The 25,316-nt window shown below is 35.5% G+C and overlaps 1 protein-coding gene and 1 pseudogene across 4 annotated transcripts in view; one reads left to right on the top strand and one right to left on the bottom strand.

The window, feature by feature from the left end:
- MFN1 (mitofusin 1) overlaps positions 1-24,728 on the top strand; it is a 33,135-nt gene extending 8,407 nt beyond the window's left edge. For 3 of the 4 annotated variants that reach the window (XM_025878367.2, XM_025878376.2, XM_025878384.2), the window contains 13 exons: positions 903-1,011; positions 2,444-2,551; positions 5,153-5,306; positions 5,421-5,488; positions 12,093-12,214; positions 13,815-13,941; positions 14,223-14,327; positions 14,611-14,713; positions 14,852-15,081; positions 16,925-17,077; positions 18,614-18,810; positions 21,609-21,743; positions 23,742-24,728. In XM_025878367.2, the coding sequence (XP_025734152.1) occupies positions 903-1,011; positions 2,444-2,551; positions 5,153-5,306; positions 5,421-5,488; positions 12,093-12,214; positions 13,815-13,941; positions 14,223-14,327; positions 14,611-14,713; positions 14,852-15,081; positions 16,925-17,077; positions 18,614-18,810; positions 21,609-21,743; positions 23,742-23,823 (1,693 nt within the window). In that variant the 3' untranslated portion in view covers positions 23,824-24,728. The remainder of the gene's footprint in view (positions 1-902; positions 1,012-2,443; positions 2,552-5,152; positions 5,307-5,420; positions 5,489-12,092; positions 12,215-13,814; positions 13,942-14,222; positions 14,328-14,610; positions 14,714-14,851; positions 15,082-16,924; positions 17,078-18,613; positions 18,811-21,608; positions 21,744-23,741) is intronic. The other variant, XM_073896871.1, reaches the window with a different exon arrangement.
- LOC112829074 (NADH dehydrogenase [ubiquinone] 1 alpha subcomplex subunit 1 pseudogene) lies at positions 17,742-18,044 on the bottom strand (annotated as a pseudogene).
- Positions 24,729-25,316: the final 588 nt, after the last annotated feature.

Genomic DNA, 25,316 nt, shown 5'->3' with positions numbered 1-25,316 from the left:
GGGTGTTTTATTTATGCTAATGAGCACGTAAATATTTTCTGAGCTGTACTGGACACAGCTGCTTGCACCTTTGATTTTGGTTACATATTAGTCTCTTTGTTTTTTGGTTTTGTTTTATTAGTACTTTTCATCCGTCCAAAGAATAAGGATTTAAAAGATTAAAATATTGACCATGTTACTTACTTTGTCAAAAATCACAAGGTTATTTATTTTATTTTATTTTTTTTAAGATTTTTATTTAGTTATTTGACAGAGAAAGATACAGCAAGAGAGGGAACACAAGCAGGGGGAGTGGGAAGAGAAGCAGGCTTCCTGCCGAGCAGGGAGCCTGATGCGGGGCTCGATCCCAGGACCCTGGGATTATGACCTGAGCCAAAGGCAGACGCTTAATGACTGAGCCACCAGACGCCCCTATTTGTTTTTATTTTAAAGATTTTATTTATTAGAGCACAAGCCGGGGTGCGGGAGGGCCGGAGGGAGAGGGAAAAGCAGGCTTCCCACTGAGCAGGGATCTGATGACATGGTGCTTCATCCCAGGACCCTGGGATCATGACCTGAGCTGAAGGTAGACCTTAACTGACTGAGCCACACAGGCGCCCAAGTTTATTTCTTTTTAGTAAATAAACTTTTTTTTTTTTTTTTAAGCATTTGTTACGTTGTCAATTGGATAGGCTCTGGGATTTGTCAGCAGAATAAATATTGAAGTTTATAAAACAGACTCAGCTTGCCACAAGTGCTCTCTTATAGGTGAAAAAGTAAATCTCTTAGGCTTTGTGCTGAAAACTGGTAGAAATCTTGTCCTTTAGACTTCAATTTATAAAAGTTTAAAAAAATGTCTTTCTATAATCAAATTTTCTTTTTAAAAAATATTATAAAATACAGTATTATCTTGCTCCCATTAGTCCAGGTACAGATGTCACTACAGAGCTGGATAGCTGGATTGATAAGTTCTGCTTAGATGCTGATGTCTTCGTTTTGGTTGCAAACTCTGAATCAACACTAATGAACACGGTAGGATTTAATCACATTACTATGTTTGAGTGGTAGGAAATGAGATAGTGTCTATTCTGAAAAGTAAGGGAAATCCAAATCATGGATCAGAAAGAATCAAGGGTGAAAAAAGGAGTTTGTATTTCCATGGGACCAGAAAAGCTGATGCTGGTTTTCTTGAGTGTTCCCATTGGGAATCTAGGGTTTGATGGCTCTAGCTTCTAGTGAATCTTTAAGTTCAAGGTGTGATACGTGTGTGGTGTTGACATTGATTGTGGTTATTTGCCAGTTTCGGAAGGAATGGGCACCAGAATTGTTAGGGTGATGATTTAAGTCTTTTGAATAAAGTTTAATACTCCCACCTCACACCCTCATCCCAGTCCTCACATCGGGCAGGCAAGGCTTTTCATACTTCTAGTCACCCTTTCCCAGCTTTACATGTATACACTTCAGGTTCCAGCTTACCTGTGTACGTTCTACGCCGCTGTCAAACCTCATAGAAAAGATTATTTATCCAGGATGTCTAGAGCCAGACTCATCCCAGATAAACTCCAGAGTTTATAGATATCTAATGTCCAAAACTGTGGTATGATTTTTTAAAACTGTTATTCCTCAAAAGCATATTAGTGGCCAAACACCATTATAGCCTAGATGTTACCAGCAAAGACCTCTGTTTTGCCACTGTTACTTGTTTTTGTATAACCTGATCTATATCACGTGGACCAGGCTGCTGTGACAACATGGACGGTTGTTTATAATCCAGTGATATGAGAAACTGATAAATGTTTAAAATCTTTGTTAGAACAGCCTCATTATTTGGATATTGATAAACAAGTTTTGATGTACATTCTGACTTCTTTGTCTTTGTTTATGCTATTCTTTGCCCATATTTCTTCCCCCACTCCCAGCTTATTTTTCAGAAAGCCATTATCAGTACTTTTAAGCACATCTTTATCACCATTCCCTTCTTTATGGAATTTTTCCTAATTCCAATTAGATATGGTGTCTCTTTCCTTTGAATAAGCATAGCATGTGTTTATAGCATTTAAGGCACATAACCTTTCTTTCTCTATTGCTTATTATGTACATAGGTCTTACATTGTTATTAATTTACTTAGTCTAAATCTTTGGAAAGATTTGAGGTAGCTTTTTGAAAATATGGACTATAATATCCAGCAATATCTGTTGTGTTCTGCACAATAGTAGAGACATAAATATTTGTTAAATTGAATTCAGAAAAGACTCATGGCAGGAGCAGGAAAATCTTCACTTTTGCCTTCTTATAATTTAATTTTCTCATCTTTGAGAAGTGTAATCTTCAGTGCTTTGGGATCCTTTATCAATCACTGTTGTCTAAATGGTTCAGACTTTTAGATTAGAGCTTCAACTATAAATGTAAATATAAAATAGCTGTTAAAAGTGAACATACTCTGGGGTATTTGATGTTTTTTAGGAAAAACAGTTTTTTCACAAAGTAAATGAGCGACTTTCCAAGCCTAATATTTTCATTTTGAATAATCGTTGGGATGCCTCTGCATCAGAGCCAGAATATATGGAAGACGTAAGTTATTTTTTCTTTTAAGTTGTGAAATATAGTCATGTACATTGTTATCTGAGAAAACAGTATACCTTATAGAAGAGAACATTCTAAGTAGCTGTTCTATTACTTGAGAAAAGGCTTATGTGATAGAGACCAGAATATTAAGCTACTTTGGAGGAAAATTGTTATAGAAGTACTATATAATCATTTTAGATATTGAAACTCTGTTTTGTTAATAGTTTTTTATTGAAGTATAACATAACAGAAAAGTGTGCAGATCCTAAGTGTCCAGCTCAGTGAATTTTACAAATTGAACACACCTGTGTCAGGATCCAGCTCAAGAAGCAGAACATTCCCAGCACCCTCTTCCAATCTCTGTCCTCCCTCACAAGAATAAGCACTTACCATGACTTCTAACACCTTTGATTAATTGTTTTGGTTGTTCAACTTTATGTAGTGGAATCATACAGTATCTACTTCTGTGTCACGTTTCTTTTACTCAGCATTACATTTGTGATATGCATCCATACTCTTGTGCAGAGTTGAAGTGCATTGTCATTACTGTATAATATTTCAGCCTTTGAATAACTACATTTGATTTATTCTGCTAGTGATGGGCATTTGGTAAATTTCCTATATTTAGCTGTTAGGAGTAGTGCTGCTGTACATATTCTTACATATGTCTCTTTGATGCACATAGTATATGTTTCTGTTGGGTATATCCAGTGGTTCTCAACCTGAGGGGTTGGGCAGTTTTGATCTCCAGGGAATATTTGGCCATGTCTGAAGATATTTTTGATAGTCACAGCTCTTGGAGTATGCTACTGACATCTGTTGGGTAGAAGCTAAGAGCTGTTAAAAGTCTCAGAACAGCCCTCCCAACCAGAGATTTATCTGACTCAAAATGTCAGTACTGCAGAGATCAGTAATCTGTGAGTATATATCTAGGAGTAGGATTGCTGGATTATAGGTAGAGAATATACTGTTTCAGTAAACACAGCCCAAGAGTTTTCTAAAGTGCTTGTACCAGTTTATACACCCAAGCAGATTAAGAGTTCCAAGTGATTTATATATCCTCACCAACACTTGGATTTTGGTTGTTTTAAATTTTAGTCATGCTGGTGGTTTTAGAAACTTTTTTTTTTTAAGATTTTATTTATTTGTCAGAGAGAGAGGGAGAGCGAGAGCAAATACAAGCAGAGGGAGTGACAGGCAGAGGGAGAAGCGGGCTCCTGCCGAGCAGGGAGCCCGATGTGGGACTTGATCCCAAGGATTCTGGGAACATGATCTGAGCCGAAGGCAGAAGCTTAACCATCTGAGCCACCCAGGCGTCCCTAGCAATTTCTTTTTAAAAAGAATAGAGTAGGGCACCTGGGTGCCTCAGTCGGTTAAGCGTATGCCTTCGGCTTAGGTCATGATCCCAGGGTCCTGGGATCGAGCCCCGCATTGGGCTCCATGCTCCGTGGGAAGCCTGCTTCTCCCTCTCCCATTCCCCCTGCTTGTATTCCCTCTCTCGCTGTCTCTCTCTCTCTCTCTCTGTCAAATAAATAAATAAATCTTTTAAAAAAAAATTGAGAAGAATAATCTGGAATTTGGTCTGTGATCTATAAAAAATATTTAATTTGCCTGATAATTTCTTTTTCTGATTTTGATCATAGTTTGTGTTTCTTTACAAAAAAAAATCAAAATTTACACTGTCCTATCACTGTTTACATGTTATTTGCATTCATTCTTCCCCCCATCCCCAAAATTGGAATTTTGTTTAATATGAAGTTTTATATCCTGAAGTCTTAAGATAGAGATCTGTTATTGTAGCCACAATCCTAGAGGCTAGTACTAAACCCTAACTAGTTTCACCCTTAGTCCTATTTTTTTTTAATTTTTATATTTTTAAAGTTTGAAGTAATCTCTACACCCTACATGGGGCTCAAACTCACAACCCCAAGATTGAGTCATATACTGTACTGACTGAGCCAGCCAGGTGCCCCTCTTAGTTCTGATTTTAATACCTAACTGTTAATCTTAAATATAACATTGCAACCCTAATCCCTAGCTAATGCATTCTCCCCAACTTTAATTCTCAGTGCTTTAAGAAAAATAGACTATTTATGTTCTGATTTCACAATAAAAATAGCTTCATTGTAGCAAATTAATTGTAGCACTTATTTTTTGATATCAAAGATATTAATAGCTTCATTGTAAGAAAATTTGGAAAATAAGCATAAGAAATAAAAATGCCACCTGGTTTGTGGTTGTTGCCTGCATGCCACCTGTTAATTTTCACAGATACATATACACATTTTTTTTTTGTAGTATAGTCATGTATGTCAATAACACAGAAATAAGAACCTTTTCCAAAGGCAGTAAGTACTAATATTTGTCTACAATATGTTGGAAAATGGCTGCAGAGTATGTGGTGGCCCATCAGAATTTTAAATGGTCAAAGAAGGATCATTACTTTAAGAGAAAGTATTCTATTTATTAGAATTTTTGGATTTGTTAAGTAATATGGGAGCTATTACTTATTATAATATCACTATAAATGGAGTTTAGTATAGGCCGATGGCTGTCAGTTACATTTGTTTAATTACTAGAATTATTTCAGTACCCTGTTTTCTCTAGGTACGCAGACAGCACATGGAAAGATGTCTACATTTCTTGGTGGAGGAGCTTAAAGTTGTGGATCCTTTAGAGGCACAGAATCGTATTTTCTTTGTTTCTGCAAAGGAAGTTCTTAGTGCTAGAAAGCACAAAGCACAGGGGATGCCAGAAGGTGGTATGTATTATTATAGATTGTCTTTTGAAATACAAGTATAGTTATAGAAATAACATGCTGGAAATCTTACCTTGCTGTATTCTAGGTTTTAAACTCTTCATGTAAATATTATAGGTGGGGCACTTGCTGAAGGATTCCAGGCAAGATTACAGGAGTTTCAGAATTTTGAACAAATCTTCGAGGTAGGAATTTTGTGAATGTATTCACTAATATAAAACCCTAACACTGGTTGGAGAATGATCATAATCTTCTGTTTTCACTATTTATCTTTTTCAAATAACCTTTGCTTGCTGTTATTTAGTATAGTTACTGCTACAGCAAGTGAAGCAAGTTTGAAGAAAGGAAGTCCCTGCAAAATGGATGATCCGTAAGAATTGAGAATTAAAGATTGTAATTTCTTATTTTTTCTTATGTAGTTGTATTTAAATGGGAAACTTTTTCTGATATTGCATGTGTTGTGCAATGAGTGAAATTCTCTTTATTCAGTAATTTGAGGCAATATTAAATGTAATTGCTGTTGGAATGGGTAATGGAGCAAAGTGAAGATTATCTTTTTTTGTACCATACTGTTGATAGATAAAGAATATAGTTAATGTCATTTGACAGAAGTTTATTACATTTTAAACTGTGTTGTCACCTGTTTATTCTCCACATTTTAGGTCAGATGTCCTAAATGAAAGAATACAAAAATAATTATGATATAGGGTATCCTATAGTTTAGGAATCTGGTAGGAACTACTGGCGCACATGAATAGCTAATGTATTTGCAGCATTGGGAAGGAAGGACACTTCCTTGTATTTTGGTGTAGGCATTTTATTCAGAGACATTAAAACATCCTACATTTGAGTGAAGAGTTCTTTAGATGTTAATTTCCAAACTCTTATTTAGCCCTATTTAATCTAGCTCTGCTTAGATTTATATCCCCTTTTCACCCATGAATGAACACGAAAACTTCAGAACTTAAAAAAACTTCTTTCTGTAATTATTCTTCCTTTAAGTCGTAACAGCTTTAATAGTAAGGACATGAATGTTGAATGTACTTGGCAGAATTTTTTGAATTAAATATTTGCTATCTCCCATCTTTAATTTGGTGAGTTGGAGATAGACTATTATGTAGATGAAAAACAAAGTATTTAAAGAAGGAAAGCCCACTAGTGGCTATCTTGGTAAGATCTCTCTAAAGTCAGAGGCCCCTGGGATATTAGCATATGTTGTCCCAAGCTAAACCATAGATTACATGACGTCCCAGTCACTCAGAGATCATTGTTTATATTCTTTCCTTTTTGCTTTCACAAGATTCAGTGCTCTCCTTACTCTTTTTCAATTATTTCATCCATGGGGAAAATATTGGGGAGAGGATGTATTGTTCTGTCTCCCTTTGTCTTATTTATTGACCTTTTCTTTCTTTCCTTCTTTCTTTGTGTGTTAGATATTTGCCATTGATTTCTCCTACCAAATCATATTGTTTTCTTAATGCATTTATAACCTCTTTCATATTGGTTCCTGCTACCCAGACAGAATATCTCCTTGAAGAAGTGGGAATGAGAAGAGCAAAGCTGTGCTGTAGAGCACTGGTTCCTAAACCTTGACTGATCATAAGAATCACATGAGGTGCTTTAGAGAACTGCAGACTCCTGAATTATCCCAGAGACCGATCGAGTGGGGCTGGGATGGACCTAGGAATCCGCATATATTCAAAGCTCCCCAAGTGATGGCAATAATCAGGCAGACCTAGGAATTACCGTTTTTTAATGTTTTTAGAAGAAACTTGGCAGTTTTTTATTGTAATAATTCATTTGGGAATCTAAAAATTATGTATGGAAAAAACTATGTGCAAGAGCTTTTACATAAAGTGGAGAATGTCGACCTTAGAGTTTGAAATATTTGTTCAGTTAAAAGTATGATAGATTTAATATGAGAATCAGCTAGAAATTATTCGAACTTACCTAAAGAAATAATCAGATGGGCAAAAAGTCTTGTCTTGGTGGCCAAAGCATTTTTTGATGATTACATTGACAACTCTTCAACTTTTTTTCCAGAGTAAAATGTGTTACTTCTTAAATCAATTTTGGTAATTTAAGATTTCATATAAATTGGGATATTTTAAGAATTTATAATTAAGTAGGATAAAATTGTTCATTTTTAAAAACTTCTGTATTCTTTCTCATTTCTATATAGACATACGTACATATTTGTGAACACGTGTATATATGCTAACCTTAATTGGATTTGCCAGTGATTTAATTACTCTGCTTTATCCTCCAAAGACCTAGTCCCAGCCTTTGGTTTATTTTTCCATTCATAAATAGCATTTTTTGGTTTTTATTCATTAAATTCTATGTTAATCTTTAAACATAGTTTCTTCTGCCTTTTTTATACCTCTTTTTAAGTGGAATTGTCTTGGCTCCATAGCTCAGGGGTTAGAGCACTGGTCTTGTAAGTGGAATTGTCTTTTGCTTTTTATTCTTTAGGAAAGAATTTAAGTCTGTGAATTTGTGATGTAACTTTGGACATATACTGTAGGTTTCGGTATCCAGTTTAGTTTTCATTATCTTTAATAGTTTTTAATTGTAGTTGTTGACATTTTCTATTCAATACAGGAGTTGTTAAGAATCCGATGTTTTTGGGGCACCTGGGTGGCTCAGCTGGCTAAGCGGCTGCCTTTGGCTCAGGTCATGATCCCAGAGTGCTGGGATCGAGCCCCGCGTCGGGCTCCCTGCTCAGCAAGAACCTGCTTCTCCCTCTCCCTCTGCCTGCCTCTCTGCCTACTTGTGCTCTCTCTCTCTCTCTCTGTCTCTCTGTCAAATAAATAAAAAAATCTTAAAAAGTAAAAAAAGTAAAAAAAATCAGATGTTTTGATTCTTTTCATCCAACTTTTGGTTATTTATTTCTTGGTTTCTTTGCATTGTGATCACAGAATGTGTCCTTATATACATTTTCTCTTTGTTTTTAGAATTCACTTTTTTTTTTGGAGTCTTAGAAAATAATTTTTGTGAAAAGAAAGTACCAAGTTTATCATTTTTAGCGGTCTGATCTTTGCCATAGACTTTTTGGGTTTCATTTGGTTCTTATGAGCAAAACACTACAGGAACATTTGGAGTACCAAGTTTAAATAATGCTTGAAAATTAAATCTGTTAAAATCAATCAAGAAAATCAGTATTAATTCTGTCAATATGTTTCTTACTGTTTTAAACCTGTGTTTGAACAAGTGTGTATTCTAAAGATAATTTAGAAATCTAAATATCTTTGCTCAAATATTTGGCCATTAACTGTTCTTAATTTGATTATAAGATGGAAAACAGGTACAAAATAATTCTACTCTAAAATGTCAGTGAATTTGTTGTAAAGGACATTCTGGACAACTGGTGAAATTTGAAAATGGACTGTGTGTTAGGTTAATAGTACTGCCCCAGTGAATGCAGTAATTGTTTCTTGGTTGTATAGGAAAATGATCCCATTCCTAGGGACACGTTAATATATTTAGTAGTAAAGTTGTGGTGGCTGCAAAGAACTATCAAATTGTTCAGCAGGAAAAAATATCTATAAAAATATATGTGTATCTCTCTATATAGATATATCTGTATGGAGAGGGAAAAGGAAAGGAAAACAAATTAGAAAGGTATATCGTATATTAGTATTTTTTCTTGCACTGCCCTCTCAATTTAAAATCTTTAAAAATACTAAGTTGAGAGTGATGAATAGCATGTTATTGGATGTTTGGGGTCTGTTAAGAGGATTTGACAATGTCATTTTATGTCTTAATTATACATAAATATTAATATCTACAAATCTATAATTAACAGCTGGCTTCTTTAGATATTATTAGAAAGTTAGAAAACTGTCTTCACTGAGATGTGATTATTGTTTTGGCTCTAAATCCTTAGTAAGTTTTAAGATAGTCTATAGGATAATTGGACAAGATGGCATTTAAAATGGTTTGGTGTAGTTTTTTAACCTTCTCCTTGGAAAATTAGAGTTCCTGATAAAGTAAGTCTGGAAACTGCTGCTCACTATGTATGTTCTCTGTGGGGATTCATAAGCATATTAGTGTAGTGAGGGTTCTGAGAAAAAATTCAATTTAAAAAAACCTGTATTTAAATTAACATTTCCCACAACTCAGAATAGAGTATTTCTTTTGCAGGTTGACTTGGTATTTTTGTGATCAGTGGGAACATCAGTGTGGGATACTTCCTAAGTAGAAGAAGATTGCTTATTCTCTTTATATTTATTCATGACATGATTGTATATTTTTAAATAAGGAATGACTTTTATATTGCCTAATAACTTTTGAAAATATTTTCTTTCTGGTCTAGCTCTAATACTGTGCTGTTATCTATAAATTTTGGGTCTTCATTGCTGATACCTAGATCTGCTTCATCGAGGAACATAGAATTTCTTTTAACCTTTTTTTCTTTTAAATTTTCATGGTTTTATTATCATTTTTATGGAGGTTAATTTGTCAGTTTATGAGATATAGTTAAAGAGAATCAAAGCTTTTGTTTTGGTTGTTAAAAATAAGCAGCTTATACTTTTAGGGCCCCTGGGTGGCTCAGTTGGTAAAGCGACTGCCTTTGGCTCAGGTCATGATCCTGGAGTCCCGGGATTGAGTCCCACATCGGGCTCCCTGCTCAGCGGGGAGTCTGCTTCTGCCTCTGACCCTCTTCCCTCTCGTGCTCTCTATCTTTCATTCTCTCTCTCAAATAAATAAATAAAATCTTTAAAAAAAAAGATGATTTAAATAAGCAGCTTATACTTTTAACTGTTTAATATTGTGTAGTTATCGGTTGTTTTTCTGTAGGCACAAATAGAACGGGGAATACAGTAACTTCCTACAACTAATCTCTTCAGGATTAGTGATGTTGAGTGATGTATAAATAAGTTTAACCATGAACAAAGTTAGGCTATACAGTGAAAGAAAGTAATGGGCTGGAGTTAAGGCTTTATAAATTGTTAAATAAATGAATTACCCTCATGTGTCCTATAGCTAAGGAAGTGAATCTCTTTTATTTTTCATACCTCAAAGTACTGAAGAGGATAGCTAAAATGTCAAAAGAAATTTTAAAAGTTTTTTCTGTCTTAGTGAATTGAATAGGTAATCATTTTAGAGATGTGAAGGCTCTAGGTTATAAATAGTATATTGAATGAATGTAACATACTAATGATTTTCAGTATAACAAATACTATAGTATTAAGTGAATACTTTAAAGCTTGAAAGCCATTTATTGTGGCAAAGGATAGTTACCACAATTTATACTGGTTACAGTAAAAAAGAGGTTCAAGAAGATAAATTCATGGAAATCATGGAGAGTTGGGGTATATCCCTAATTTTTAAAAATTCATCACGGGGCGCCTGGGTGGCTCAGATGGTTAAGCATCTGCCTTCGGCTCAGGTCATGATCCCGGGGTCCTGAGATCGAGCCCCACATCGGGCTCCTGGCTCAGTGGGGAGCCTGCTGCTTCTCCTGCCTCTGCCTCTCTCCCTGCTCATACTCTCTCTCTGTATCCCTGTGTCTCAAATGAATAAATAAAATCTTTAAAAAAAAATAATAAAAATTAATCACAGTGAATAGATGTGGCTTCCTACCAAACACCTATTGTAGTTATTGCTGCTTTGACCCAGACAAGTATTTCTTGATCGAAGACCAGATGGCCCTCTTTTAGATGTTATGTCAGTGCAGAATTTAACTTTCTATGAAGTAAGAATGAAAGGACAGTTTTAACGTAATAATTTTGTGAGCTTTCAATGATGAATTCACAGTAAATATTTTAAATAACAAGTAGTATGCACATGTATTGAAATTGAAACAAATTTTATAGTATAAATGTATCCATTACTATATGTGATGCATTCTAATATATTCTATTTAAAAAAAAAACAGGGGCGCCTGGGTGGCTCAGTTGGTTAAGCGACTGCCTTCGGCTCAGGTCATGATCCTGGAGTCCCGGGATCGAGTCCCGCATCGGACTCCCTGCTCAGCAGGGAGTCTGCTTCTCCCTCTGACCCTCTGACCCTCTTCCCTCTTCCCTCTCGTGCTCTCTATCTCTCACTCTCTCTCTCAAATAAATAAAAAAAGAAAAATCTTAAAAAAAAAACAAAACTGGTTGTGAAACCTGATTTGTATAGCTGTGAATGGTTTATGAGCTATAATTAGCTTGAAGGTGAAACAAATGAGATAGGGCATCATTCGAACTGTATGCACACACTATAGATAGCAAGGACGATCACAGGATTATCTTTGAAATAGCTGTAGATATTTTTCTAAACAAAATATCCTATGGGTTGCTAAAGAGTATTTTTCAAGTTGTTCAGATATTAATGACTTTATGTGAATCCTGTCAACTAATTTCTTAAATTGTGGAATTCTAATTCATAAGTCAATTAAGAACTTTATTAGGTATTGTAAGCATGAGAAAAATCAAGACAGACTAAGAGTAGATTAAAGGCAATCCCGATAAAATTGGTAATTTTAATGGAGAAAGCTTTAACATTGACAATAGTACCCTGCTTATTCATTCATTTATTTTTAAAAATATAGTCAAAAAACCATTGCACATTACTGTGTAAAATTACACAAAGATATGAACTTGCTGTTAATGTCCTTTTTACTTTTGATTTCTTGTAGGTTTTTTAACCTTTGTTATTTTAAGTTCTGTTTATCGTGCATTTATTTTCTGCTCTTATTTATGTTTTGGTTATCATTACAAACAGCAAGTTTTTGTGTTTAAATTCCTGAAAATCTTGGGATGGAATTACAGTAATGTGTTATGGCTTGGGCCCTCGCAGGAGTGTATCTCGCAGTCAGCAGTGAAAACAAAGTTTGAACAGCACACTATCAGAGCTAAACAGATACTAGATACTGTGAAAAACATAATGGATTCAGTAAACGTGGCAGCAGCAGAGAAAAGGTATGAATTCATTTTATTGCAAAATAAAAATGTCAGTTCGTGTCAGTATAAATTCCTTAGACTAAGGTCTTAAATTGTTATATTTTAAATACGCACTAAAGTCAACAACCTGCTTGCATGTTTTTAAATGAATATTTGAAATTATAAATATTCTGCAACCTTAAATACATCATTTACATTTCCCGGAACTCAGTATTCTCATGAGCTATGATTTTAACATGCTTCATAGTTTTAAAATATCTTTAAAGCAGTGGAAGGACTTTCTCTTCAAGTGGAATTTTTTGAAGAAGTCCATAAAGGAGGTGGCCCTCTTTTTTGTTACATTCAACCTATGACCCATTTTTCATATATTTATACATTGATACCTTGAAATCTCTTTTGCCAGTTGTGGGTTTTTATCAACTGGTAAGCAAACAAGGTGATACTACCTGCCAGCCAGAAAGTCAATTTGGTAAAGCACTACCCTATATGTCATTGTACTGCGCTGTTACTCCATTTATTACCTTACAAAGATGAAAGTAAATACATGAAATTGCTAACATTGAATAAAAGGATAGTCTCACAAACTTGGTGCACATAAAGTTGTGGATATTATTAGATGTGACACACGTAATGATGTTAAGCCTTAATTGAACTATTAGTGGGCTTAAGCCAATCAAGGGAAAGATACAAAGCATCAGAGATTGAGGACATTAAATTGGGAATTTTAAATGCATTTGCTCTTACAGGGAACAAATACATCTAAATCTATTGCCTAATTTTGACACTTTTGCTGGAATGCATCACGTATAAAATTAGAGAATTTGTAATATGTAAAACAGGAGTGAGAACTCAATCTGATCTCAGGCCCTGTGCACTGTTTCTGTATGAGATTGTGTTGTCATTTATACCTCTTCCAGCTCAGTTGCTTTATCATAGTAGTCAAAGTATTTGGTCCACTGGTTGACCTTAATATTACTGATTTGAAAAATACAGGACATTGAACTAAACATAGCACAAAGAAGATGTGACTTGATGGTTTGTATAATCATGTCTTGGGAACTCTCTTAGCTAAAGATAATTTAAAAGAATCTCAGGTCTTTGTTTTCCTGTATCCTGTAGTGGTTGACAAATTTTCTGTAAAAGCTAGATGGTAAATACTTTAGGTTTTGTGGGTTGTACTTTCTCTTTTGCAACTACTCTGTTTTAGGGCAAAGACAGCCAGCCATACAGATGATAGGCGTATGAATGGTCATGGAAACTGTAACAAAAAATAACAGCTGGCTGGATTTGGCTTTCAGGATGCCATTTGCTGACCCCTGTTTATTAAATGAAGTCAGTATTTTATTGTGACTGTTCGTATCTGTGTTTGGAGAATCCTTATTCTTTGTGGGATTCAGATGCCACATGCGCAGAGAGACAAAGTAGTTTATATAGTCATCTAGGACATATTTTATAAATGAAATATTATTTGAATCCTTTTAGATGTTGAAATACAAGATTCATTTTCCCCCTGCGTATCATGCTAATAGCTGGTTCATTACATAAGTGAATGCCCTAGCTTAATTGCTTTGGGACTTTAATGTATCCTGAGAATTAATTACTCTGCATACTACAATAGGGTTTATTCAATGGAAGAGAGGGAAGATCAAATTGATAGACTGGACTTTATCCGAAACCAGATGAACCTTTTAACACTGGATGTTAAGAAAAAAATCAGGGCTGTTACAGAAGAGGTGGCAAACAAGGTGGGTTGGTGACTTTATGATTAAAATCTCTGGGAATGGAGAGACTGGCTCAGTAGAGCATGCCACTCTTGATCTTGGGGTTGTGAGTTCGAGCCCTATATTGGGTGTAGGATTACTTAAAAATAAAATCTTTAAATAAATTAAATTTCTGGAAATGAAAATATTTTTGATAATCCTAAAAATGTTATCCCTGTTACCCTAAAGGCACATTTTGTTAAGTTTTTTCAATTTGGTTGAGTAGGTGATAATCATGTTTAATTTTTTTAACTTCATATTTTTAGGTTTCTTGTGCAATGACAGATGAAATTTGTCGACTGTCTGTTTTGGTTGATGAATTTTGTTCTGAGTTTCATCCTACTCCAAGTGTATTGAAAGTATATAAAAATGTAAGTTAAATTGTTGTTAAAGAGAGTGACTCAGTTTTTCTCACCTTATTCTACATTTTTATTTAGTGGATTAGCCATTTTAGTGTCTTCATGGCAATCAATACATGATTGAACTCTTATATCTCCTGTGCACTCTTGTAATAAATGTAAACTATCTTGTATATAAAGTACACAACAACGTTATCCTCTTAGAATAAGATCATTTACCATAATTTTTAAGCTTTTGTAAAATTTGTACATGTTCTAGAGAAAAAAATAATGGGCCCATGTACCATGTTAACAGGAGTTAAATAAGCACATTGAAGATGGTATGGGAAGAAATTTGGCTGATCGGTGCACCAATGAAGTCAATGCTTCAATGCTTCAGTCCCAGCAGGAGATTATTGGTAATGTTTATGTCTACAAGTTCATGTGTGGTGGTTTTATTTATTTCATTGGGAAAGGATTTATTTTCCTTTAGGTGTTTTATAAAATGTATAACATTATTTACTGTTGTTTCTTAAATATAATTTTGTTTTGTTTAGAAAATTTGAAGCCATTACTTCCAACTGGTATACAAAATAAACTTCATACACTGATTCCTTGCAAGAAATTTGATCTCAGCTATGACCTAAATTGCCACAAGTTATGTTCAGATTTTCAAGAGGATATTGTATTTCGTTTTTCCCTGGGCTGGTCTTCCCTTGTGCATCGTTTCTTGGGCCCAGTGAATGCTCAGAGGGTGCTACTAGGATTATCAGAACCCATCTTCCAGGTATCTTTTTTTTTTTTTTGAGTAAGCTTTTTATTTTGTTATTGCTCCTACTACACAATTATGTATCTTTGATTCTACCAGTTGAGATTCTTTTTTATTTTGCTTATGTGATTTCTCTAATAGACCTAGTTGTGTCCAATTTGTATATTTATGAGCTAATATCTATCACATAGAACCATTTCTGAATTAGGTATACAATACAAAGGGAAAGGCAGTTCCAGCGTTTTCATTCAGTACTGTTGGAGGTTGTTGTACATTCATTTTGAAATGGTTTTTATTCCTTAAAAGTTTTTGTTTTCAAATAGAATTGAAGTTTTGACTTCAACTAAATTAGAATAAATGCAAACATTTAGAAAAAACTTGAATTTATCAATTCAGTACTTTTTCAGAAAATCTATGGAGTTGTAAAAACATCACCACAATCCAGTTTTAGAACCTGTCACCCCAGGGCACCTGGGTGGCTCAGTCGTTAAGCGTCTGCCTTCGGCTCAGGTCATGATCCCAGGGTCCTCGGATCTAGTCCCACATCGGGCTCCCTGCTTGGTGGGAAGTCTGCTTCTCCCACTCCCCCTACTTGCATTCCCTCTCTCGCTGTCTCTCTCTCTCTGTCGAAAAAGAAAAATAAAATCTTAAAAAAAAAAAGAACCTATCACCCCAAAATGGTACCCTTGTGCCCATTTGCAGGTAATCATCATTCCCACCTCCAGTCCTATTGCTGCTAGTCCGCTTCCTGTAACTATCATATTTTGCCCTTTCTGGACATTTCCTATAAATGGAATAATAAAAAATATGGCCATCTGTGACTGGGGCATCTTTCATTTAGCATAGTATTTTCAAGGTTCATCACCATGGTACATGAATGTTGTAGCATATATCAGTACTCCATTTTTTATAGGTGAATAATATTCCATTATAGATATCACACATTTTATTCAGTTGATGGACCCTTGAGTTGTTTGTACTTTTTGAATAATGCTGCTATGAACACTCATGTCCTGTTTTTATGTGGACATCTGTTTTCATTTCTCTTGAGTATATATCTAGGAATGAAATTGCTGGGCCATGCGGTAACTCCATGTTTAACTTTCTGAGGAACTGCCAAACTTTTCCAAAGCAGCTATACCATTTTACATTCTCACCAGCAGTATATTAAGGTTCTGTTTCTCAACATTCTCATCAAGACTTGTTATTGTCTTTTTTATTTAGTGGATGTGAAGGGATATCTCATATAGTTTCAGTTTGTGTTTCCCTAACGACTAATGATTTTGAACATCTTTTCATGTGCTTGTATTGGCCATTCTTATATCTTGTGAAATGTCTATTCGGGATCATTTGCCCATTTTTAATTGTATTATTTGGCTTCTTATTGTAAGAGTTCTTTATATATTCTCTAGATACAAGTCCTTTGTCAGATACATGATTTCCAGGTCTGTTTTTCTAGTCTGTGGCTTATCTTTTAATTTTTACATAGTGTATTTTGAAGTGTAGAAGATTTTAATTTCTAAGTAATTTAAAAAAATACATTTTTTTAAGGTTATGTCTTTGGTGTGAGAATTTTAAAATACAGCTTTAATTCCTCTTGAGAGTTGAGGGCCTACTGTTATAGGTAGAATCATATAGTATGAAAATTCATAATATCATTGGTTCAGTATTGATCATAGAAAATAATTTTCAGACCATTTTTATTTTCTTCATATATTTATGGTAAACTTATTATTGGAGTCATTCTCTTTATAGATTTACTACTGTAATTATACAAGAAATACAATAAAACTTTGTAAATGTAACTATTCCATTTGTAGTTGTTTAGTTGTAATAATCCTTTTTTCCTCAACCTTATCAGCTCCCCAGATCTTTAGCCTCTACTCCCACTGCTCCAACCAATCCAGCAACGCCAGACAGTGCATCACAGGAAGAACTCATGGTTACCTTAATAACAGGATTGGCTTCTCTCACATCTAGAACTTCTATGGGCATCATCGTTGTTGGAGGAGTGGTAAGAAGTCCATTTTAGTATAATTAAAATTGGAATTTTTGCAAAGCTGTCTGCTAGATCACAAAAAGAAAGGTATATTTACTTTTATTTCCAGGATACTCAATAAAATGACATGAAAAGTTGTTGGTTAAAATTAGTGAGTAAAGATGAGTTTCACAGGTCTAATCTTAAGTTTTTAAAAATACAAATTTATTTATTTTAAAATTGAAATATAACAACATAACATTGTATTCTAGGCATATAAGATAATGACTTGATATACATATATTGCAGAGTGATTACCACAGTATACATTTTTTTTTCAATTTTTTTATTGTTATGTTAATCACCATATAATACATCATTAGTTTTTGATGCAGTGTTCCATGATTCATTGTTTGTTCATAACACCCAGTGCTCCATGCAGAACGTGCCCTCCTCAATACCCATCACCAGGATAACCCATCCCCCTCCCCCCCTCCCCTCTAGAACCCTCAGTTTGTTTTTCAGAGTCCATCATCTCTCATGGTTCGTCTCCCCCTCTGACATACTCCCCTTTTCTTCCTCTCCTGTTATCTTCTTCTTTTCCTTTTTTCTTAAAATATGTTGCGTTATTTGTTTCAGAAGTACAGATCACCACAGTATACATTTTTAACAAATACTTTCTCCTCTACTTTTTTGTTTTTATTATGCACTACATTAATACACTGCATAACCTTCTAGAAGGGGTAGATGAGTATGACTGTTATTTTTCATCAATCAGGAAAATGCTTCCTTAATCGATATTCTCCAAACCCTTTGACACATAGTAACGATTAACTCCAGAGACCCACCTATCTCTTTGCATCAAACTCCACTGATACGGGTAATAGGCAACCCTTTTTTCTTTGCCCCCGTTACTGAACCTGTGGATGTGCGCTGTGCCTGTGCCGGGGATGACCAAGCACACGGCCATGACGCCAATCCCGGGCAGGATCTCGAACCACATCACAGCACGGTTGCCAGAGCCCAACAAATATTTCTTTAGGGAAAAAAAATACCACCAACTATCTAGTCCTTAAAACAATTGCTTCCTGTTTTCACTTCACAGCACATAAAGATACGATATTTGTACTTTGGAGTAACAAGAATGATTCAGATCCCTTATGAATACCAAAGGGATCTGCCTTAAAGTAGTAAAGATTATTTTTTAGTAGTTCTTTTTAACTGTTAAAGTTTTTTTTTCACATCATTAACAACATAGGCCTTAACTTGTTTTAGTTTTTAAAATCTCTGACCTAAAAAAAATACACATCCCTTTTTGAGATACATTATATCAACTTAGCAAATGTCTGGTACCTTGTAAAAGTTCTTGCCTGATAGTTATGTACTGCTCCTTTTTCATCTTGATTGATTTCCACTTCAGATTTTCTCACAGAGAAGGAAATACATTTTTTTAAAATATGGATTTGAATCAAAGATCTGTAGGGAGCTGAAGAGTTTGTTAAAATGCCTTAACGTACAATCTCCCTAGTGGTGATAGTCTTTCTCTAAGTAACCTGTGAATTTATCCTACAGATTTGGAAAACTGTAGGGTGGAAACTCATATCTGTTTCATTAAGTATGTATGGAGCTTTGTATCTTTACGAGAGGCTGACGTGGACCACGCGTGCCAAGGAGAGAGCCTTTAAAGAGCAGTTTGTGAACTATGCAACTGAAAAACTGCAGATGATTGTTAGCTTCACCAGTGCAAACTGTAGCCATCAAGTACAACAGTAAGTTGAAAGATGTGTCTTTGTTTTTTGTTTTTAAGGATTACTGATGTATGACGTGTAAACAAGAATGCATAAACAAGAGTATAGCTCAAAAGAATTATCACAGTGTGAACACATTTTGTAATCACCATCAAGGTGAAAAAACAGAATGATATCAAACAAGTGGGCTCAAAAATGTGTGATGGTAAATGTAATTTATTTTTACTGTCACAGCCCAGATTTACAAGTTTAAATTTTGTTGTTGTTGTTTGAGAGAGAAAGCTTGCGAGCAGGAGCCAGGGGTGGGGCAGAGGAAGAGGGAGAAGCAGACTCCCCACTGAGCAGGGAGCCCGACACGGGGCTCAATCCACGGGGCTCAATCCCGGGACCCTGGGATCATGACCTGAGCCACCCAGGTGCCCCACCGGATTTACAAGTTAAAAGGCATAATTCTTTTAGAACTCAAGAGAATTTTATAATATACTGGGGTCTGTTAGTTTCTTTTATATATCTTAAAATTTGTTTCATTGATTTGATAAGAATATATAGAACTCCAGTTAAGTCAATGCATAATACTCTGTATTTGGATGCTACTGAGAGCTGAATTAAAATGTTTTCTGAGCTGAAGATGATTGTGATTTAATGGAAGAAATACCATGTACATAGTTACAATAAAAGTTGAAAAGGGTTAAGTAATGTAAGTGGTAAGTAAGCCTCATAATATGAGGCTCTAGAATTTTATTTTTTTATTTTTTTTAAAGATTTTATTTATTTATTTGACAGAGAGAGAGACACAGCAAGAGAGGGAAGACAAGCAGGGGGAGTGGGAGAGGGAGAAGCAGGCTTCCCGCAGAGCAGGGAGCCCCATGCGGGGCTCGATCCCAGGACCCTGGGATCATGACCTGAGCTGAAGGCAGACGCTTAACAACTGAGCCACCCAGGTGCCCTGAGGCTCTAGAATTTTAAATCATAAAGGATAGTGGGTTAAAAAAGATTTCCCACAAGGAAGAGTAGCCTAATGAGTTTTAAATGTGTGGAATGGGAAGATGTAGGCAGAGGAAACACCCCAAACCAAAATAAAGTAGTGGGGAGAGAAATGTGTTCGGAAGCATGAGAAAATTTCAGTGTGGTAGATGTGTATATGAGGGGGTACATTTGAAAATAAGGCTAATACTAGGACAGGAGCTTGGATATTTGGGAATCCTGGGAGTGATGTCTTTGACATTTAGCTCTACAACAAATAACTGCAGTGGTGTGGTGTATTGAATGGTTTAGGCTAAGGAGACAAGAATTGCAGGGAGATTAAACTTTCAGACACAAGATCAAAGCCTGTACTAACATAGTTAGAGCTACAGAGAATGGAAACAATGAGGGCACAGGTTGGAGGATATTTGCCAAATATTTATTGAGCTCCTGTCTTACACAGTAGGTTTTATTTATATTAAGGAAGATCTTTTCTCTAGCGGAGGTACCTAGACCTCCAAAAGAAATTAGCTGAGGTTACATATGTAAAAACAAAGTTAATGAAGCTTTTCATTCACTTGATCATTTGTTAATTGCCTAGCGTGTGCTAAACTATGCTAGAGGTGGTTGTAGGAAAATAGATAACTAGATCTCTTTCTTAGAAGTCTTTACATCCACATGGAGGCAGCCATGAATAATTACTCAGTATTAAAATAATACTAGCTAAATGTTGATTTAATGAAATATGAAAATAATGAAAGATACTTAATTTGTCTAGTATTGATATATGGTGGAATGGGTTGAGAATGGAGAGGAAAAAAGACCATGGGAAATATGAATATACACAGGAGAATAGTTGCAGAGAAAAATAAGTCAGTTAATCATATTCCAGAGGTACACACATACTAGGCATGCTCCCAGTTGCAAAAATAACATGTTTGCTAAGGCTACCATATTAACTGGCACACAAATTAAATATAACACTTTGGTTGTAGAAACATGGTTCAGTATTGCTATGATTTAAAGTATTTTTTTGTCTAAGTCACATAAGCTCATGAAATTTTCTTGCCTGTTCTCAGTAATTGTTATTTCTATAGACAAGGGACGAGTGAGGCTTATTGTGCTTCTGAAGAAATACACCCATCTCATGCGTTTTTATAGCTTATTTATACTCACAACCATATATTAGAGGTTGATACTGCCTGTTGAGCATTTGTCTTGAGGCCAGATGAAATTAAGCCTCATAACATTCTTTTTTTTTTTTTAAGTTTCCAGTTTTCTTTTTTTTTTTTTTTAAAGATTTTATTTATTTATTTGAGAGAGAGAATGAGATAGAGATGGAGAGCACATGACAGGGGGGAGGGTCAGAGAGAGAAGCAGACTCCCTGCGGAGCAGGGAGCCCGATGCGGGACTCACTCCCGGGACTCCAGGATCATGACCTGAGCCGAAGGCAGTCGCTTAACCAACTGAGCCACCCAGGCGCCCCAAGCCTCATAACATTCTTAACAGTGTTCTTTGATATCTTATGTTTTAGGTATATTGTAAACTTGCAGTCTTTCTATATAAGCTTTAAATTAAAGCTTTATTCATTTTACTTACTTATTTTTTAAGATTTATTTATTTATTTGGTGGAGAGATAGAGAGAACAAGTAGGCAGAGAGGCAGGCAGAGGGAGAGGGAGAAGCAGGCTCCCCGCCGAGCAGGAAGCCCGATGTGGGGCTCGACCCCAGGACCCTGGGACCATGACCTGAGCCGAAGGCAGCCGTTTAACGACTGAGCCACCCAGGCGCCCCAAAAGCTTCATTCATTTTAAAAGACATTCATGACTGCTGAAAAAATCATTTTTTATTTTAAGGGAAATGGCAACCACTTTTGCTCGCCTATGCCAACAAGTTGATATTACACAAAGACATCTGGAAGAAGAAATTGCTAGATTATCCAAAGAAATAGATCAGCTGGAGAAAATACAAAACAATTCAAAGTTCTTAAGGTATTTGAACCTTTTTTCCCAATAATATGAATATTTATTGGTCTAATTACCTGAATAATGTAAAATTACTAGTGAATTTGTATTAAAACTTTCTACATTGGCTTAAATTATTTTCCATATTCCATATGTTTTCCATTTTCAGTGAAACCTAATTTCAACAAGAAAAAGCAAATCTAAAAAGATTAAAAGGAATTTTTTAGATCTTTATCTAAAACTTGAAGCCATACTAGTCCCTGTTCAGAGCAGAAGTTTTGTAATTAAAAGTGCAAGGGTTTTTTTGATTTGTTTTAAGATTTATTTTAGAGAGTGGGTGCGTGCTTGCACATTTGTACCACCTGTGTGAGTTGTGGGGCAGGGCGGAGAGAAAGAATCTTCAAGCAGACTCTCTGCTGAGCCAGGAGCCTGATGCGAGGCTGAGTCCCAGGACCCATGAGCTCATGACCTGAGCCAAAACCAAGAGCTGGACACTCAACTGACCGAACCACCCAGGCGCCCCCAAAATGCGAGTTTTTAGTCCTCTGTATTCAAGACCCTTAACTTCCATTTTCATTGGGGTACTGTTGGGTGTGCTTAAATTTGAAGCAACAAAAGTAAACAAGATATCCTAATATGTGCAGTTCTTATCATGGATTCTGTGGGGTCTGATTAAAGTGTGCCTTCGGGGACCTGAGCAGGAGTGTCACCATGAGGTGACTACTTCTTGGTAGTTCCTAACTTTCAGCTTTTATCCATTAGCTGGCTCACCAAGTATCAGTAAGCATCAGTTAATTCCTGCTGCCGTTTACCAGGGCGTGTGCTACATACAGTTGGCGCATGTAAGAGCAGCTTGCAGTGTCTCCAAATTGAGCTAAATTTTGGGACATACATCTAAAACACGTGCAGTCGAGTCTATCCACGGTGTCTTAATCTGATCCGCAATGAAATTGTCATCGCTCAATTTCATAATCTCTGGAAAAGACAACTGCCTGTCACTTAGACCCCAACCTCCTTATACATACAAACACACCCAAGTGAATTTCATTATTCCGTTTCGCCTGTTTTAAGCTAGATCATCTCAAGTACAGTCTTTCAAATTTAGTATAATTTTTTTTTTACTTAGGTAAGTTTTTTTTAGTAGTATTTCATCTTGTTACAGTAAAATGTAAATGATACTATTGGCACTTACTGTAGCTTTTTGATTTTGACAGGACTGACTTGGGTAAGTATGAATAGTTTTGATCTGCTAATCCTTTTCCTAACAGGAAAGTTTAAAATAACAAATACCATAATGTTTAGAATCTCCATTGTTACTAGATTAGGCTTAGCGATTCAGATAAAACTTACCTCATGCTTCAGGAGAGTTGCCTGAAGAAACATACAGTGGAGTCCATCTGTACATTAACTCATATGACCTTGACCATATGCTCCCAGCAATAGTGCAAGACCAAGAGAAAAGAGAGCAGCTCATTCAAGTATGTCCGTGCCCTGGCATAGTATGAGAATGGGAGACACAATCTGTGTTCCTCTGTCAATGTTAGTTCCTATTTTCCTCTTGTTAGGGTATTTGGCTGCATCAGGTATGATTCTAGTATTAAAAAAACTTTTGGTATACCATGGTCCTTTGACATCTGACAGCTACTTTATGTATACAGAAAATCAGTTATTCTAGACTATGTGCTTAACTTAAAGGGAATTCAAGGACAGTTATGACTGTGACTTAGAATATAATTCCCATGTAAGGTAACAGGACTCCGTTATCTCTTACGCTTTTCATTCTTAAGTTTTTGGTTTTTACCTCAGTGTACCTTTTTAAAGTTCTGGACATTGGATTCTGTGTTTACAGCAAAGCTATAGTAGCATATATACATACTCTTAAAAGGTTGATAATAGTTTAATCTGAGTTCAGATAAATGTAGCAGCACCTGACTAGTGGTTTTTTTAAGATTGGATGGAATGCATTTTTTTCTCATTGGCTTTTATGATAATTAGATTGGTGTTTTATTCATTTTTTTAAATTAGAAATAAAGCTCTTCAACTTGAAAATGAGCTGGAGAATTTTACTAAGCAGTTTCTACATTCAAGCAAAGAAGAAGAATCTTAACAGATTGCTTTGGTGATCATCATAGGAGAAAATGGAACTTGGAAGACTGGGACAGTTGTTTATGGAATGACCTTAAATATGAATTATACTAACTGTACCTAAATTGCAAATCCTTGTGTAGATTCTGGTAATGATCTATCTCAGGGTGTTTGCATTTCTGAAGAGTGTTATGATGTTTTAGTTTTAATTTTGGGTACAGAAAAGGCTAAATTGTGTTAAAAATAATGAATTAGTTAAAAGCAACAACCAACTATGTGACCCCTGAGGGGTGGGGCCTTGTTCTTAATTAGGGCTCTCTTTGTTTTTGATTCTGAAAAACTCTGCTTCCTGGCATCCAGGAGTTAGAGAATGCTTTCATCTTTTCTCAAAACTAATTTTTGATGCCTACCTTAATGGGAATAGTCATTTGTTTTTTGTTGTTTTATAAACTGTATTGCTCTATCAAGGAGGAGTGTGTGGAATGTTCTTGAGTATATCGTTTATGCAAGTTACAATCACTTTTGCCGTCCTGGCAGGTATGTAAACCACTAATATTACTGTTTTTACTCCCTCTTTTTTCCCATTAAAACTGATGTAAAATAGTATACAGGTTTATGATAAAGTCTCTCATAAAAGTATCTGGGTCTGAATAGTTTCTAAAGAAACATTTTCCGCTTCAACTAGGATTATGGCAAGGAAACCATTCTATCTCAGTTTTAGGAATACTTTGATAAAAATAGCCAAAGATACGGGAGCTCTGAATTTTCAGTGGTTATGGTCATGTACAAATGTTACTCTTCAGAAGGTATTCGCCAAGGATACTGCTGGACTGTCCCCCTGGGGGGCCTTTATTTTTATTGTATGAATTTGCCAGGGCACTGTTGATACTATTTTAATTTTTAACAATGAAATGTTCATGAGTTCAAGTACTGTGTCTGTTTCTGTGTAAAAATTAATAGAAACTTATTTGGAAACATAAAAAATGGCATTCTAGGGCTTTGCTACGCAAAATGTAGTCTGAGGATCAAAGCAGCAGCATCTAGATTCTTGTTAGATGCATGACGACAGTGCATTTGGCCAGGAATGGTTTCTGCTTCTCCACAGAGCAATAAGATGTTAGGCTCTTTTATATCCATAATACTCAGTATTTCCTTTCTTGTGCCTTTAAGGCTCCTGGATGCTCCTCAGTCTTTTCATAGCAGGTGCAGCACTATTTTCCAGGATATTTTAAGGAGAAAATTACATTACTTATGTCACAGAAGCCTTTCAAAAATATATTTTTATGTAGATCAGATACTAGGATGCAGTATTAAAATCCAAATACTAGTTTATAGCTTTTGTTGCTGCTTTATAACCAAAAAATAGTACAAGCTACCAACAAATGGAATTAGGTAGCAACTGCCACGTGAAAAACTGATGTCTAAAACTGGGTACAGTGAATTTAGGTTACAAGTTTAAGACCTTAATCTTTATGTGAAAGTACTTGAACTTTTTGAAATAGCATAGTGGTTTGG

This window comes from Callorhinus ursinus, unplaced genomic scaffold, assembly GCF_003265705.2.
Source record: "Callorhinus ursinus isolate GAN/ISIS: 27379988/994484 unplaced genomic scaffold, GSC_fseal_2.0 scaffold1, whole genome shotgun sequence".
Taxonomy (NCBI): Eukaryota; Metazoa; Chordata; class Mammalia; order Carnivora; family Otariidae; genus Callorhinus; species Callorhinus ursinus.
This window is presented reverse-complemented; position numbering and strand designations above follow the sequence as displayed.